Here is a 17,275-nt window from a genome sequence, read left to right on the forward strand (position 1 = left end):
CACACACACACACACACACACACACACACACACACACACACACACACGGTGGGCACAAGCAGGCAGCCCAGTTCCCTATATTCATTCCTTCAAGCCCTAGCAATGAAGGCAACAAATGGCTTGATAGAAGACATTTGATGCCAGTGAGGAGGATGGTTCTAGAAGGCACAGAAGGTTGTGTGCAGAAGGGAGGGTGGAGAGAGCAGCCACCTGGAGCTGGAATGCCTGGGAAACAGGCGAGAGGGTCCAGCCCATGTCTTTGGCTCATGCCAGGATATGCAGGGCCTCATCAGTCTGGGCATATGGAAGGTGTGGGGACAGGTAGGTCCAGGGCTGAGACTTTCCAGACAGGTTTTCTTTAACGCTAACGAGAGTGCTGTAAAATCCTCCCAGACAAGGGGAATTGCCTGGCAGTCCAGTGGTTAGGGCTCCGTGCTTTCATTGCCAAGGGCCCGGGTTCAATCCCTGGTCGGGGAAACTAAGATCCCACAAGCCATGTGGCGTGGCCAAAAAACCCCAAATCCTCCCAGCCCTGAAGTGTGGAGAAATGTCCAGGCGTGTGTACTGGGCAGGGGGAAGCTGGAGCTGGGTGCTCCCTAAAGAACACAGATAGGGGGTTTAAGGGACAGTGAAGCTTCCAGATAGCATCCTATTCATTCAGCACCTATTTACTGAGCACTTACTAGATGCAAGCATGGTGGTGAGCGCTGAGGACACTGACGTAGCAGGTCCTTATCCTTAGGAAGCCCATATTTTCATGGGAGACACACCGTAACAGGTGGAATCAATCAACTGTGGAAAAGGTTATGAGGAAGGTTTGCAGAGGGCTCTTTGGGAACCCAGAGGAAGGATCCTTGACCCAGGCTGGCACAGAGGAAGGGGGAAGGGAAGGAGAGGTACTTGTGGGTGAAGAAGGTGGGAAGGGTGTTTTAGGCAAAGGGAACAGTACGAGCTTAGCAACAGTATGCCTAAATCAAAGAGCTCCGAGCGCCTTTGTGGAATGTGAGTGGGGTAGAACTGGAAAAGGGAAATGAGGATGAGGTGAGGTGTGGGAGGAGCCACATTTCAGGGATATCATCTCCAGGCTGCAGATATATTCTGAGACACTGGGTTGAAACCTGGAAGGCTCCGTAGAGCCTCTCACAGCCCCTTTGACATTGGAACGTAAGGTCTTCCTGTCTCCCTCTGTCTGGTTATAGACAGAAATCTGCCCTGCATACTGTACACAGGTACAGTATGTGGCAGTATCAAACCCTGGCACTGAGTTGGGACACCAACCCCCCAAACTGCTAGACTGATCTCTCCTGCGCAGCACATACTCTGACTCCTGACCCACAGGAGACTAATTCAGGAGGTAACAGGTAGGAAATGGGAGCGGATGAAGCTGATCCCAGGGCCAGGGAAGAATGAGAAGTATTGATAGTTAGGACTGACAGACTAAATACAGGACATCCAGTTAAACTGGAATATCAGATAAATCAAATATTTTGTGGGACATGCTTATACTAAAAAATTATCCATTATCTGAAATTTCAATCTAACTGGCATCCTCTTTTTTTTTTTAAAGCATAGCTTGGGTTTCTTCTTTTATTTATTTGGCTGCGCTGGGTCCTAGTTGCAGCACACGGGATCTTCATTGCCACGTGCAGGATCTTTAGTTGAGGCATGCGTGTGCGATCTAGTTCCCTGACCAGGAACTGAACCCAGGCCCCCTGCATTGGGAGCACGGAGTCTTAACCACTGGACCACCAGGGAAGTCCCTGGCATCCTCTATTTTTGTTTGCTAAATCTAGCAACCCTAAGAGTGGCATCTGCCTGCTTAGTATCAATGCCTCAGTAAAAACCCAGGGAGGCAGTCCAGAGAAGTGACTGTGGACACAGTCTGTCCTCTCGGAGAGAGTTCCTGGCAAGCCTGCTTCTCTGGGGCAGCCATGTCCACAGTGTTACCTACAGATGCCACGGCTCCAAAGGGCTCCAGCTGGCAGAGGTGTCACAGAGGAAAGACATGGAAGCAACAAATTACCTCATTCTAAGCCTCTTCATCTCCATTCCCACCACCATGGGTCAGGCACTTGGTACCTCTTAATAAACCGGTCTCCTTGTATCCGGCCTCTCCCCTGTCCAGTTTATGTTGCACAGTACTCATCATTTTTCCCAGAACCCAAATGTAATTTTCACTTTCTTAAAAGCCTTTAGCTTCCACGAGTAGCCACTGATAAAGACCAACTATTCGGCCTGGCATTTCAAGCCCTACACATCTGGTCCAATGAACTCTTCCAGCCCCATTTCTCTTGAATCCAGTAACACTGGAGTCCTTGGTGTCTTGCAAAGAGATCTTGAGCTTCCCTGCCTTTGCTCATGTCCCCTTCCTCACCTGTAGAAATCTTTCAAGGCTGAATTCAATGGTAATTAATCTTCTGATGCCATCACTTCCATGAAGTTTTCCTTGACCTCTACCTATCCTCCCCCTCCTGCCCTTGTCTCCAGCTAAGTTATCATCTCTAAGCTTTTACAGCACTTTCTCTGGACATTTCTTATAGTCCTTATCCTGCACTGCATATTAATAATGTGTACGTTTTCCTCTATTACTAGATTATAAAGTCCTTGACAGCAAGCATGTAATAATCCAGTACAGTGACAGTTTGCTGAATGAATGTAACAAGAAGTCACACAAGAGGCAAAGTCTACAAAGATATTAACAATTTTATGATGCCGCGCACAGGCAGACATTGAGAGCTGGAAGCTCAATCCTATTCCCTGGTGAAAAGCACTACAGTGCAGGAAATTTGTAACTCTGCAGACAGGGCGGACTGTCCTGCAGAAAAGCCTCTCACGAGAGAAGGGGCCAAATGACTGAGTCTAGGCCGGCAGAATACCCACTTTCAACCAACAATAATCAATGAGAGAAATGTCTAACCTTCTGCTTAAGCCATTAACAGAACTGTGCCATCCTCCACCTGGGAACCAAAATGTTTAGTCAGAACTTCCCACTCTCCCTGTCCCCCTCTAACCTTGTGCTAACCAGCAACACACTGCCCAGACAGCAAGGAGAAACGCACTTAGAAATCACTCTTTTCTACTTTCATGGATTGAAAAGAAACAAATTTTCAGTGGAAATGAACAACTGTCTCCATTAAGCTCCAACCGATCTTTCCATTTTAAAGGTCTGAAAGCATAAGATCTAAGAAAATAGGCTGAAACTTACTCATTCCAATTCAACCAGCTCTCAGGAAAACCAAGAAGTCCTGGAATCCCTGGTTAGGAGAGAAGACTCGCCAACCACCCCTGCCCCACCCCAAGATCTGGGGGGCGCACAGGGCCACAGAGCTCAATTCTTCACACCTCCATCTCCCAGGAATACCCGCACTCAAGGATAAAAGACAATAAATGTGGACTAGCTTCAAATTGCAAGGCCTCAGTGACCTACTGTGGCCAGGATGAGTCAAGAAACCACTCAGGCCCTGAATCAGTAAGAGTTGATGGAAAAAGCCACATCTTCGTCCTTCCCAGGAGAAGGATCAACGAAGGCTGGAGGAACACTGAGGTTGCTCAGAGTCTCACCTTGACTAAGGAGCAGCGCCCGCATGTTTGTCCCAACAGGGGCTGACTTTCAAAGTTATCTTTCACTCCTTTTTAGGACATCATATTAATTATCCCATTAATGGTTTATCTGTAAATGTAAAGGATCATTGTGCAAGTAACATGCCCACTTACAAAAAGTTTTTAAATGTAGAAAAGGGGGGACTTCCCTGGTGGCACAGTGGTTAAGAATCTACCTGCCAACGCAGGGGACACGGGTTCAAGCCCTGGTCCGGGAAGGTCCCACATGCCGCAGAGCAACTAAGCCCGTGAGCCACAACTACTGAGCCTGTACTCTAGAGCCCACGAGCCACAACTACTGAGCCCGCGTGCCTAGAGCCGGTGCTCCAAAACAAAAGAAGCCACCGCAATGAGAAGCCCGCGCAACGGGACGAAGAGTAGCCCCCGCTCACTGCAACTAGAGAAAGCCCGCGTGCAGAAATAAAGACCCAATGCAGCCAAACAAAAATAAATTTAAAAAAATATTTTTTTTTTAAAAAAGGGCGAAATCACCCTTAATCCCACCACGAATAATGCTAGACTTCTGGTTAATTTTCTCCCAGTACTTTTACACAAATATAATCATAAGGTATCATATTACTGAACTGCTTTATAAAACTAATACCTCTCCCTAAAAAACTTTTAAAATCAAATACACGCAAACATTTAAAAAAAAATCAGGTGATACTTTCAATATTTACTGGATTATCTTTACTTTCCAAAATTCTAAAACAGCAAAAATCAGGCTACTTGAAATCAAAATTCAATCACTTGCCCCATTAAACCAACAGTGATAACATAAGGGATTAACAATATATTCAGTAAATTACATCACTTTTTCTAAGATTTTTTTGATGTGGACCATATTTAAAGTCTTTATTGAATTTGTTACAATGTTGCTTCTGTTCTGTTTTAGTTTTTTGGCCGCAAGAGGCATGTGGGATCTTAGCTCCCTGACCAGGGATTGACCAGGGATCGAACCCGCACCCCCTGCATTGAATGGTGAAGTCTTAACCACTGGACCGCCAGGGAAGTCCCTACATCACTCTTAAGGTGTTAAATCAAGTGTGAACTGCTACCAGCTCAATTTCCGGCTAAACTTTATTTTTGGGGCTGTACGCTCAGCTTGCGGGATCTTAGTCCTCTGAGGACCAGGGATGGAACCCACGCCCTTGGCAGCACACAGAGTCCTATAACCGCAGGGAATTCCCTCCAGCTAAACTTTAAATCCTATTCTAAATTGTCTCACTTAATAGCTTTATCTGTTTGGGTGTTTCACTCTCCCCTGGGTAGGAGGGTGAGCAGAATTTGAATAAACTGAATAAACAGAAAAGTATTAGAGATGACTGTTAGAAAAACTACATAAATTTATTTTTTTAATTATTTATTTTTGGCTGCATTGGGTCTTCGTTGCTGCACGTGGGCTTTCTCTAGTTGCGGGGAGCCGGGGCTCCTCTTCATCGCAGAGCACAGGCGCTAGGTGCACGGGCTTCAGTAGTTGTGGAACACAGGCTCCGTAGTTGCGGCTCGCGGGCTCTAGAGTGCAGGCTCGGTAGTTGTGGCTTGCGGGCTTAGTTGCTCCTCGGCATGTGGGATCTTCCCAGACCAGGGATTGAACATGTGTCCCCTGCACTGGCAGGTGGATTCTTAACCACTGTGCCACCAGGGAAGTCCTTTTTCAATTTTTTTCCAAGATTTTTTTTTTTTTTTTTGACATGGACCAATTTAAGTCTTTATTGAATTTGTTACAGTATTGCTTCTGTTTTCTGTTTCGGTTCTTTGGCCGCAATGCATGTGGGATCTTAGCTCCCTGGCCAGGGATTGACCCCGCACCCCCTGTGCTGGAAGGCGAAGTCTTAACCACTGGACCGCCAGGGAAGTCCCCAAACCACGTAAATTTAGAAGCAATGGGGAGGACGTAGCTGACGTTTTAATCCACATCTATCTAGCTCCCCCCTGCTTCTAGAATCGTGCTTAGCATGGCCTCACTCTGACTCTACCTCCCCTGCTGCCACTGACCTGCTCCTCTCGCCAACAGCAAGCTAAACTCTACAGCAGGGTCAGCAAACCTTTTTCTGTAAAGGACCATAGAGTAAGTATTTCAGACTTTGAGGGCTAAAAGGCCAAACTGAGGATATTACGTACGTACTTACGTAACAAGAGAAAAAACAAATTTCCACAGATTTTTTATTGGTGAAAATAATAATTGGCTATAATTTTTGGTAACACAGGTCTACTAATAAGAATGGACTTAGGGTGGCAGGAATAACATTTGCAAAGTTGGGGGTCCCTTTCACCAAAATTGGTTACGAATGTTCATCTGTTAATGCTGATTCGGTAATAAGATTTTACTTATTTCACCTTTGAAAATGTCTTTTCACATAGATAGGTACTGACAAATGTTGTTATCATTCTACAAGCATGATTTTAATTGAGCATATTGGTCTTAGAATACATTTATAGAATTCTATTAGTGTCTTGATACTTTTTTTTAGTATCTTTATTGGAGTATAATTGCTTTACAATGTTGTGTTAGTTTCTGTTGTATAACAAAGTGAATCAGCTGTAAGTATACATATATCCCCCCATATGATGCTACTTCCAATTGAAGGTTTGGCGTAAACTCATTTGCAAAGGTAGATGGATTTTGAAATATGGAAATTTCCTTTGTATTCCTATCAAGATGCAAAATCACTGCTCAAACTATAATTTGTGTTCAGAAATCATATCCATGGTAGGGACTTCCCTGGTGGTCCAGTGGTTAAGAATCTGCCTTCCAGTGCGGGTACGCAGGTTCGATCCCTGGTCAGGGAACTAAGATCCCACATGCTGTGTGGCACTGAGCCTGAGCACCACAACTAAGACCCGACGCATCAATCAATCAATCAATGAAATCATATCCATGGTAAATTTGTGTAGGGATAGAGATCTCCCCTTTGTTTTAACTTCTGGCAGCAGAGGAAGTGTGTAAGGTAGTTTGACATGACATGTTTCAAACGTTAGTTGTCAAAATGACTTTACTGCAACATAAGGTTTGCGTATAAGTGATGTTTTGTCTTGTAATTTTAGGGTGAATTCATTAAGAAACATTATCAAGCCTGCAGCAAAAGCTAACTTCCAAAGCCATTCAGCATTCGGTAATAGTGGTTGAGAATGATTCTTCTTTCAGAAAAATTTCAATCTCAGCCCTGAACTCAAAAACTTACAAGAAAACTTCACCACTGCTAAGCTATCTAGTTGTGTAGTAGGGCATGCCAGAATATTCAGCTTTTATTTTTGATAAAAATTCATGGAATTGAGGATTGTTAAGTCCACAAGAGGGAGTGAAGCTCATCACTGATCCTAGCAGTTCAAGAACTCGACAGATTCGAATACTTTCCACAGAGTCCCTGCCGATGAATACAATGAATAACCACAGGCTTTAAACACCTTCTGTTTTCGTAAGCTTTGTAAATTTGTCCAATTAGATCTTTTTCTGCTCCACACATATTCCTACCATCATCAGTTGTAACAGATATCAGCAGATTATACTTCAGGCCGTAGTGAATTGTTTTCTTAATGTCTTTGAAAGGAAAATATCCTCAGCTGTAGTTTTAAGTAGACTATTCATAGAAGCTACTTCTTCAGTCACTTCATACGCGGCACTGACTTCATGAATAAAACAGTAACTTCTGTTGACACATCAAGAGCCAAGAAAAACCACACAAAATCATTTGCCTTGTTTTCTAATTGACCACTGATGTGTTTCCCATTGACCTCAACATTTTGAGAAACTGTTCTTGCTGAAAGGCTAATGCTCTTAAACAAGTTTGTTTTCTCTGGACATGTTTCTTCAGCTTCTTCCCTCAAACATAATTTAATTAATTCTCTATCCGTAAATGGCTTTCCTTGCTTGGCTAACACATGAGCCACTCGGAAACTTACTTCAGTTGTAGCCTCGTTTTCATTTTTTTATTTTTTTTTCGTTTTCATTTTTGTGAAGAAATTCTGCTGTAATGAAACAGTCTCTTTAGAATTTTCTAATTTTTCTGACCGTTGCCTTCCTAGGAGTTGGGAATATTGTGACAACTACATAGTCTGGTAATGTTAATGGATTCTTTCAGCACAGCTTTTTAATTACAGATAGCTTTGCCAACTAATTCAGTGACAAGAAAATCCACACTCCCCTGTGCCCTAAAAACACGACACTCCAAGTCCATTCTTCTCGTTTTGACGTGATACTTAGGCACTGGTAATAAAGAATAAATAAAACATTGTGGTATGCTAACACACATGGCGCTGGAAACACTGTCAAGTTGTAACTGTGTCACCCTGATTTGTAGCGCACTGAAGAGCAATGCAGAGCAACAGTCTGGTCTCCATCAGAACTACTGAACTCTGTGGTTAAACTGCAAAAGCAGCCATAGACAATATCTAAACCAATGAGCGTGGCTTCCAATAAAGCTGTACTTATGGATGCTGAAAATTAAATTTCTTTTTTTTTTTTGGGGGGCCACACGGCATGTGGGATCTTAATTCCCCAACCAGGGATCGAACCCACACTTCCTGCATTTGAAGCACAGAGCCTTAACCACCGGACTGCCAGGGAAGTCCCGAAAATTAAATTTCATATAATTTTCATGTGCCATGAAATATTCTTTTTCAACCATTAAAAATGCAAAAACTATTCTTAGTACATGGGCCATACAAAAGCAGGCAGCAGGCTAGATTTGTCGTATGAGCCACAGTTTATTGACCTCTGCTCAACACACCATAGCCTCCCCTCATTTTTTACCTCCATACTTTCAATCATGTTGCTCCTGTGTCTGGATCGCCCTTCTGGCTTCTCTCTGCATAAGAGCTTCCTGCCCTGCCCAGTGGTATTAATTGCCCTCTCTTCCACGTTTCCACCATACTGTGTGAATACAGCAGGTATGGCCCCACCACAGTTGATTTCAACTGCTTTGTATACAGCCAGGTCTATTCATCTTTGTACCCGTGCACAAAGCCAGCTTGTAGCAGGTGTTCAGGACATGTTTGTCCAAGAAAAAGCAAAAGTGTTAAAGCAACCCAAGTGGTACAAGCCTGGTCCACAGCAGCTATGCACTAACCCAGCAAAACACAGACAAGCAACTTAGATGCTTCTCCTGGCAATTAAGAAATCAGTAACTTCTCTAGCTACTTTGCCCACAAAGTCTGCACAGCCTTGTTCCTCACCCTCAACACTAAATTTAAGATCTTCAGCTTCACATGCAGACTAGAAAAGCAACCAGTGGGATGGCTCACTCTGTAATTGCTGCTGAGAATGTGCAGAGATAAACAGAGATGTATTAAATTCCTTTTTCTGTTTCCTCAACTAAAAGGTATTATGATGACTATTTGGCAAAAGCTAGGTACAAACTAGAGATATATTAAGTGAAAGAAAAAAATATATATACATAACTGGACAATTAGGTAAACTATATGCAGAAAGAAAAACTGGAAAGAAAACTACACCCAGTATTATTGATTTTAGTGGTTATCGTGGCTTTTCCAAAATTAAATGAAAGATATATGATGCTAATAAGTCAGAAGAGTTCTTTTAAGTTAAAAGTGAACTGTGGTAAATCTGTAAAACAAATGACTATTAGAATGTCATCCTGCTTATGATTTGTAAAGTCTGATTGGATCCGTATGTAAAACGGTCAGATTTGAATAAAAAGGCACATAGGCAAGACAATGATGGCCTCTGGAGAAGCAACAGGAAGAGATGGTGTGTGCTTGGGACTCGATCCCAATGTGCACAGTGAACAGCAATCTGTGAGCCCAACGAAAAGGGGGCAACAGACAGAGCTGACAGTAGAAACCCACCCCTGACACCTCGCAGACTGAAGGTCATAGCTCTGCTCCTGGGGAGCCAGCTGCTCTCCTGGCTAGTCAGTGGTCACTGCTCATGAGACTCACACAGGGGTAGCAGAGATCTGGCAACGTGACAGATGTACCCATATCCCTAATAAGCCACCACTGTTCATCTTTATTACAGCTAGTCTTATTAAATCCGAATTTCATCTATTTCAAGCAATAATCAAGCTTTATCACGGAAACAGAATCTTAAAGTGCAAGAAATGGTCCTGTTCTTAAATATTGCTTAATGAAATCTAGCCACAATGTGATAGGATTCTGAAACTAGCAAAGGAAAGAAAAAACAAAACAAACAAAAAACCCAAAAAAATTCCAGTCACTGTCGAAGACAACACTGTGGTGTCCAAAGGCTCAAATGACACTTATCTATAATCTGTTTTCCATATTTATATTAACCCTACTGGCTACTTTATTTTCCCCATACATAACTCCTATAAAGAAATTTAGTCACAGAGCTCATAGTTCATGACTTACCAAAGATTCTTCATTTTTTAAGTTTGAGAATAAAATCTTTTTTAACTTCAAGGAGAATATTGTAAGAGCAGATAAGCAGTAGATTAAGAATCCTAAATTACTTATCCGTGTGTGTGTGTGTGTGTGTGTGTGTGTGTGTGTGTGTGTGTGTAAAAATAAATATTTCTTACAATTTGCTGAAAAACCTTTCCTCATTTTTGAAGAGCTTTAGGTAAACTATTAGTTCTGGATTCAATGTTTGTAAGGATATACATACACATTCCGTTTTGACACCAAACATAACCCAGAAACCATACAACTTTATGACAATAACCACACCAGTAAGAGTTACAAAAAAAAAAATGGCTTTTTAAAAAATCAACGCCAAATAAAGCTAAAATTAGTTATTGGTAAATATTTGGACAATTATTTGTCCAAATCTTTATTTAAGATAAGATAACGTGGGCTTCCCTGGAGGGGCAGTGGTTGAGAGTCCACCTGCCGATGCAGGGGATGCGGGTTTGTGCCCCGGTCCGGGAAGATCCCACATGCCGTGGAGCGGCTGGGCCCGTGAGCCATGGCCGCTGAGCCTGCTTGTCTGGAGCCTGCGCTCCGCAACGGAGAGGCCACATCCCACATCGGTGAGAGGCCCGCTTACCGCAAAAAAAAAAAAAAAAAAAAAAGATAAATAAGATAACGTGCTATCTTCTGAAGTGATCCTGGTTTAGAACACTCTCTCTGGCAGAAAAAGCAAGCCCAGATAGTATTATTCAGGCAAACAAAATAAGCATCTAGTGAATTTCTGCATGTGTCTAAATCTTTAAGACAGGCTTTAATCCTATAACCGGGTTTTAGCCAAAGACCTTGGGGCCAGTACCAACCTCCCAGATACAATGAAACTATCTTAGCACACAGTTACATACACAGGAACCCACAGTACAAGCATCACAGGCACTTAAGCAAGCAAACACTTTAAGGTGGGGTGGAGTCACTCACCAGCAAATGATTTCAGCCCATTCTCACGGGGAAAAAGCTGGTTATCTGTGACATGTCCCGGCCCCAAGAACTAACAAGAACCATGAACGGTGCAACGTTGGTGTTCCTGGTTCCTTCTGTCTATAATTTTCTCCTTGCCCTAAGGATCCTGGAAGTGGTAAAACTGAGGAAAGTTCATGTAATCAGTGACTCAACGTCACTGATTCTGGAGAATCTGTGAGGGGTACTGAAAACCCTGGTTCATTCCCTAAATTAGATAACACCTTGCTTTGGTTCAAAGTTTTCCTGTAAATAGCTGGCCTCAAAAGCTTCCAATTTGACAAACATTTTAGTATAAAGGTTTTAACTGATGTGTTATTTTGAACACTTCTGTACAACAGTCTTGATCCCTGAAAGAGTAGTTCCGTTGAGAACACAAATTCATTGTCTGATATAACCAGGCTGATGGAGGCTATAAGAACCGCGACTGAAGTGAAATTCGAATGGACAGGGAAGAGAGGAGAGTGCTCTGAAGACAACACGGACCCACAGGCTGTTGAAGGAGGTAGCAATGCAGCTGAAAGCAGTAACCTGAGCACTGTTCAGACACTGATAAGAATAGTACTTACACTGTGCTAAGTGCCAGGCACGGTTTTAAGCACTTTATATACATTAATTCACTGAATCCTCATAACTACCCCTTGGCACAGCTATTATTGGTATCATCAGGAAACTGACACACAAAGAGGGAAGTCACTTGCCCAAGGTCCCACAGCTAGTAAGCGGCAGAGTTGGGCTTCAAACCCGGACAGTCTGGTCCTAGAGTTGCTAGTCTTAAACACCATGCTGTTAACTATGCTTTTCTTAACTGAGCTACAGGAAAAACAAGAGTAGTAACAAATAAGCATAAGTGGCTCTCTAGAAGCTGTTGAAAGTATGTCTGGGAGTTTCTGACAGGCCATAATTACAATACAATACAATAAGTTACTAAAAACAAAAACAGAAATGTTAACTTCAATGTACTCTATTGGATATTTAATATTCATTTTATGTGTTCATTATAAAAGTTCAATAGTAAAATCTGTTCTGTTTGGTTTTAAATAAGAAAATATAAGTACAAGTTTCTAATTTATGTTGTTTGACTTACACACATCCTAAACTGGCAGGCTACCAGATGCTTGGCACCTCTTAGCACTAAAAGTGAAATAAAAACGATATAGTAATGTTCTTACCAAAATTAATAAAAGCTTAGATATAAAAACTACAACTTAAAATTTTTAAGTCATAAAACACCATGCCAAATGTTTTTATCAACCTCTTCCTTCCTAAGCATAACTATCTCTCTTCAATGGGGTAGTTTTGTGAATAGGCCAAAATTTCATAGGAAGGTGGGAACATGGGTCTTCCCCTCCTCACTAGAAGTCATTTTGTTAGGACTTATGGTGACCATATGGTGTTCCAAATACTAATAGGAAACAAATGAGTCAACTTATGAACACAAAAAGCAAACTGTGATGTAAAGAATAAGGGAGGAAAATAAGCTCAGATATGACATGACGATACTATCACAGGCCTTAGTATCTTCTTTGTCTCCTAAATAAATTGAGCCACCAACAGGAAAAAGGTCACCTCACAGAACGCTATGAGATTTTTAAGTTGCTAGACTCCTTTCCATCTTCTCCTCCTCACCAGCTCTTGATACTGCTGTCAAATTCTACACACTGGCAAAGAAAAAAGGGGTGAAAGTTGAGGGGTTTTATAGAGAAAATATTAAAAGTTTGTTGAGATTATTTGAACGAAAATATTATAGCCATTGATATCACTTTAAATGCCTAAAACACATGGCCTATTCTTACAGAAATGCCCATGTGAACATTAGAACAATCATCACAATACCTGATGAACAGAATCAATTCATTTTAGCAGAACAGCAACCTCTTCTACATCCCACCCACCCTAGGAAGTAAACACAATTCATTTTATGAAGGTATTGGGAAAAGTGTGCTTGTTCTTTATAATGGTTACCAATTCAGAGACAATTTAAAGTACAACTACCAACAACTAGGAGTCTCAAACTTGCTGAGTATTCACTTCTTAAAAGAATCTCCTCAGACTTACAACATGGAGGCATTCGCCTAGAATGGATACACGGAGACGAAGCCATTGAGAAGACTGGGAAAAGGGTGCCAAGAGCTCTTCACAAACTGCAGGCTTTCCCATGCTGAATGATGCTGCCAAGCCCTGATAGGCCATGTGTCTAAGGCCTCTCTAGTAGGAGGGACTCATATACACTGATTATAACAACGCTTTTGTCCAAAAAAATTGAGATGTAACTTATACAACATAAAAATTCACCATTTTAAAGTGTACATTTCATTAGTTTTTAGGATATTCATCATGTTGTGTAACCATCATCATGGTCTGATTCCAGAACATTTCCATCCCCCCAAAATAAACCCCATACCTATTTTCATATGCAATGATTTTACCCAAACTTTCTCCGTAGATCTCTCTGTTGCCCATGCAGGTATTTTAAGATGGCTGGCTGGGGTGAATCTATAGAGTATCTATATGGTAAGAAAACAAGAAAACTACATTGTCCAGAAAGATACTGAACGCAAATCCTTGGCATTTTTAGCAATTAGGCTAATGTAATTTTTATATATTGGCTAAGAATGGCAGAGAAACTTACATTCAACATCCATCTTCACATAACACATTAATGTGCCCCAAAATTCATCCAAGGTGTTAAAAGAAGGGAAGACAATCTACTATGATTAGCCATAACTGTCCATAGTTGTAATTTCAAAATACAGAAGATGCATATGTGGGAAAACCTCCTTTAGTATCAAGCACAGCTGGATCAAAAAAACAAAAAACAAAATGAAAAACTTTATGATTAAGCAAATATTGTCCCCACTTGAGAAAATAATCCCTAGATCAGTTCTCTATTTAAAGTAATGTAGCTTTAAATGCAACCTTACTTTTATCAGTCTTCTAACCTAGAGTCTCTCCTAATGAGAAAAATAACCTTTAGGCAAAGGTCTGGTAGGAAAGCCTGCAGATGTGCGGTGCTCAGGCTGTCGCAGGCCTCTCATTACCTAAGTGAGCTCACAGCTTCTAAGACACACAGGAAGGAGACCTCACCTTCAGGCATCAGGGTGTTGAAAGCGGGAGGAAGTAGGTCCACGAGGGTGTCTTGCTTTTGTGCACTTATCTGGGGTGCTATTTGCAGAGAAGGAGCTCCTTTATAGAGTGTGCCCAAGATGGATTTCTCTAAGTTGCTCTCAGAGTTGTCCAGCTGCCCTCACCAATAAGCCACAGTCTTTGTAGGTTGATAGAAACCACCAGTCAAAGCAGATGCATATGGATTGTGGGGAAGCCTTCTTTAGTATCTAACATAGCTGGATTAAAACAAAAAAACTTAACCATTAAGCAAATCTTCACTTTAATCATTAATTTAGATTATAGCAAATATCAACTAGGTGCTAAAATTGAGTCTACCCTTAGCATGGGCACTTAACACTTATTAATGGGGATTTTGTGGACTTGCCTGAAGGCCACAGTGAGCTCTCAATTTTTGTCCTGCAAGAAATTAGTTCTCCTTGATAAACAAGTAAACAAGATCCAGAAATGTTTATTGGTAATTTAACTCATTCTTGCCAAGGCTGCTAAGCAATGCTTCCAATGACTTCCATTGTGCAACAAGCTGTGCTCTAGCAATGTATTTACAAAGTTATTGCAATCTGCAATAATGATTTAAATACTGTTCACTGCCTGGATTTTCCAAAACACAATCAGATGCAATCAAGTGAAGCTCGTGACATTTACATAATGTATAAACTAACAAATTTCCCTCAAAGTAGTTTATCTATGGAAGTACTGCTACATTATTCTTCTTTAAAGATGCCCAGGAAACAGTCCTAAATTAAAACGACACCTGACTAGATGAGTATAAAGCACTTATCCTCTGTCTACCTATAAGAAATCACCCAGTGGCCAGAAACCTCCAAGTAACCGTCAATAAACTAGAATTTCATTTTCCTTTAATACAAGAGAATTAAGAAGTCTGAGAATCAATTGCAGGTAAAAGAATCCAAAAATGATTTAATGTCTTTGAGGTTTATATCCTCTTATAGGGTCAAAATAATGAGGTCAAAAACTTAATTTTTTTTTTTTGGCCATGCTGCGCGGCTTGCACAATCTCAGTTCCCAGACCAGGGATTGAACCTGGGCCACGGCAGTGAAAGCACCAAGTCTTAACCAATGGACTGACAGAGAATTCCCAATACTGGGATTTTTTTTGACCATACCACACAGCATGCGGGATCTTAGTTCCCACTGGGGGTTGGACCTGTGCCCCCTGCAGTGGAAGCGCAGAATCTTAACCACCGGACGGCCAGGGAAGTCCCAAAACTGGGATGTTTTATTAAAGATGGCAGGTTTTTTTGTGACCTTTCAGCTATACACTTTTAACAATATAATTGTTATGTAGTAAGAAAGCCCAAAGTTAGCTAAATTTGTAGATACATTTCAGAATGTAAATTGCTCCAAAATTTCCCATTCTTCAGTCTGTTTTTATAAAACTCTTCTAAAATATGATGGACTTGTTCTAAATAAAGCTGTATTAAATTTAGTCTTTGTCAAAAAAAATAGACAAATTACGTAGCAAGAGGTCACATGGTTCTTGTGTTGAAAAGTACTAATACATGCATATTATCATTTTACTTAGTGCTAATCCAATACCTGGAACTGTACAACAGAGGAAATTCTGATATAACCGTTATCTAAAAGGGATGGATTCCTCAAGTCTAGCACAAGTGCCCGCTACACCAGTTTTCTGAAAGGATTAATTCCAAGTTTCCCTTAAAGTAAGAATATTCAACAGCTTACAAAAAAGAAAAGCCAACAAAATATTTATCCTTCAAACTATGTTACGAATAATCCTCTTGGTTTGGGAAAAGGAGGGCTCAAACTCTAGGACTTTAGTTGTGGTATAAGAATAAAGGGCAAGAAGCAAGCCAACAGGAACACAATTTTTGCTTTTGATGGATTCAACTGTGTTTGCCAAGACTGACATTATGATGAGTGGGATTCAATTTTAATGCAAATCTCTTCTAGATTACTGCAAAATTAATGCATGTCACATAATCTCAAATAACATCAGGTACAAAAAAATACACAAAATTAACATATCAGAAAGTTTTAAAATGTAAAAAAAATTTGACAGGTAAAAAAATACAAACATTCAAAAAACAACAAGGAGTCTAGATCTGTATTCAACAATGGGATCAGTGCACTAGATAAGGTCATATTCAGGTTGGAACGAGTTCTGGAAACTGATGCTACAAAAGAGAATGAAAAAAATGCTCCGCAGCTCAAAATTTTATAGCAAATATTGAAATCAAAATTAAAATGTTCGTGTCTCCTAACCCCCAAGGAAAACAAATGGGTTCACCTTTAATAAATAAATTCAGAGCCAACAAGTGTACTCGTGCCATCATGTGTCCTCATGCTCCCTGCTCCTCAGACCTGGATGAAGCTTTCCAAATCATCAAGGTTTCTGAATGCTCATAAACCTACCAAGAAAGACAACTGACTTCTATCTCTGATTTCTGGACACACACACACACACACACACACACACACACACACACGAACAGATAACAGAAAATAAAGAGATGGGAACACCTCCAACCACCAACCACCCAATCAGGCCTGGGCGTTTCATCTGCTACTAAGCCACTTTAAGAGCCAAGACTGATTACTCTGTGCTTACCCCATGAGGAACGGAAAGACAGATTTTAAACAAATGAGCATCAAGAGGACAAAGACTCATATTAACATTTACACAGCTGTTGACTTGTTTCATCTCTCAATTCCAACATGATTAGAAAGCCTTTCTAATATAGACTCCATAATATACTCAATGACAATGACAACACAACACAGAAACAGAGGTTGCTGAAACCAAGATTCACATTACTCAAAATGTTATCGGTATTTTTCTGAAAAAACGTGATCTGAGCAACCAGTGATTATAAATAAGTTCCAATAAGGTGAAGTTTGCAGATTTCCAAATCAAGACCCTACTGTTGCCTGACCACACCATTCATCTGATCACTGAATTCTCTGAGATAAGACCATCTCACCAAAGCCAGCGGCAGGACTGCAGAAAGAACTCCAGTAAGAAAGCAATGCAAATGGCCATATTAGAAAAGTTACAGTTAACATGAGTCAGACTTAAGTCCACAAAAAGTTTCAAATGATTTCAACCAGTAACAGAGAATCTCACAAAGAAACCAATACACTTCCTAAAATCGATGTTCCCTTATCCCAGAAGAGTCTCCCAATGGGTCTCACTTCCATCAGTGACAAACAAGCGCTC

The 17,275-nt window shown here is 41.1% G+C and overlaps 1 protein-coding gene across 4 annotated transcripts in view; it reads right to left on the reverse strand.

Moving 5' to 3' along the window:
- Positions 1 to 17,275, reverse strand: part of UNK (unk zinc finger) — a 33,946-nt gene that overhangs the window by 15,499 nt on the left and 1,172 nt on the right. For 2 of the 4 annotated variants that reach the window (XM_029213336.1, XM_029213337.1), the window contains exons 2-4: positions 14,035 to 14,291; positions 13,580 to 13,745; positions 13,352 to 13,454 (exon numbers count right to left, since the gene is read on the reverse strand). The exons of 1 other annotated variant lie outside the window; for it this stretch is intronic. In XM_029213336.1, coding sequence (XP_029069169.1) covers positions 13,352 to 13,410 — 59 coding nt within the window. In that variant the 5' untranslated portion in view covers positions 13,411 to 13,454; positions 13,580 to 13,745; positions 14,035 to 14,291. The remainder of the gene's footprint in view (positions 1 to 13,351; positions 13,455 to 13,579; positions 13,746 to 14,034; positions 14,292 to 17,275) is intronic. One more of the 4 variants, XM_029213338.1, reaches the window with a different exon arrangement.

This window comes from Monodon monoceros, unplaced genomic scaffold, assembly GCF_005190385.1.
Source record: "Monodon monoceros isolate NGI ecotype Baffin Bay Population unplaced genomic scaffold, NGI_Narwhal_1 Super_Scaffold_9, whole genome shotgun sequence".
Classification (NCBI taxonomy): domain Eukaryota; kingdom Metazoa; phylum Chordata; class Mammalia; order Artiodactyla; family Monodontidae; genus Monodon; species Monodon monoceros.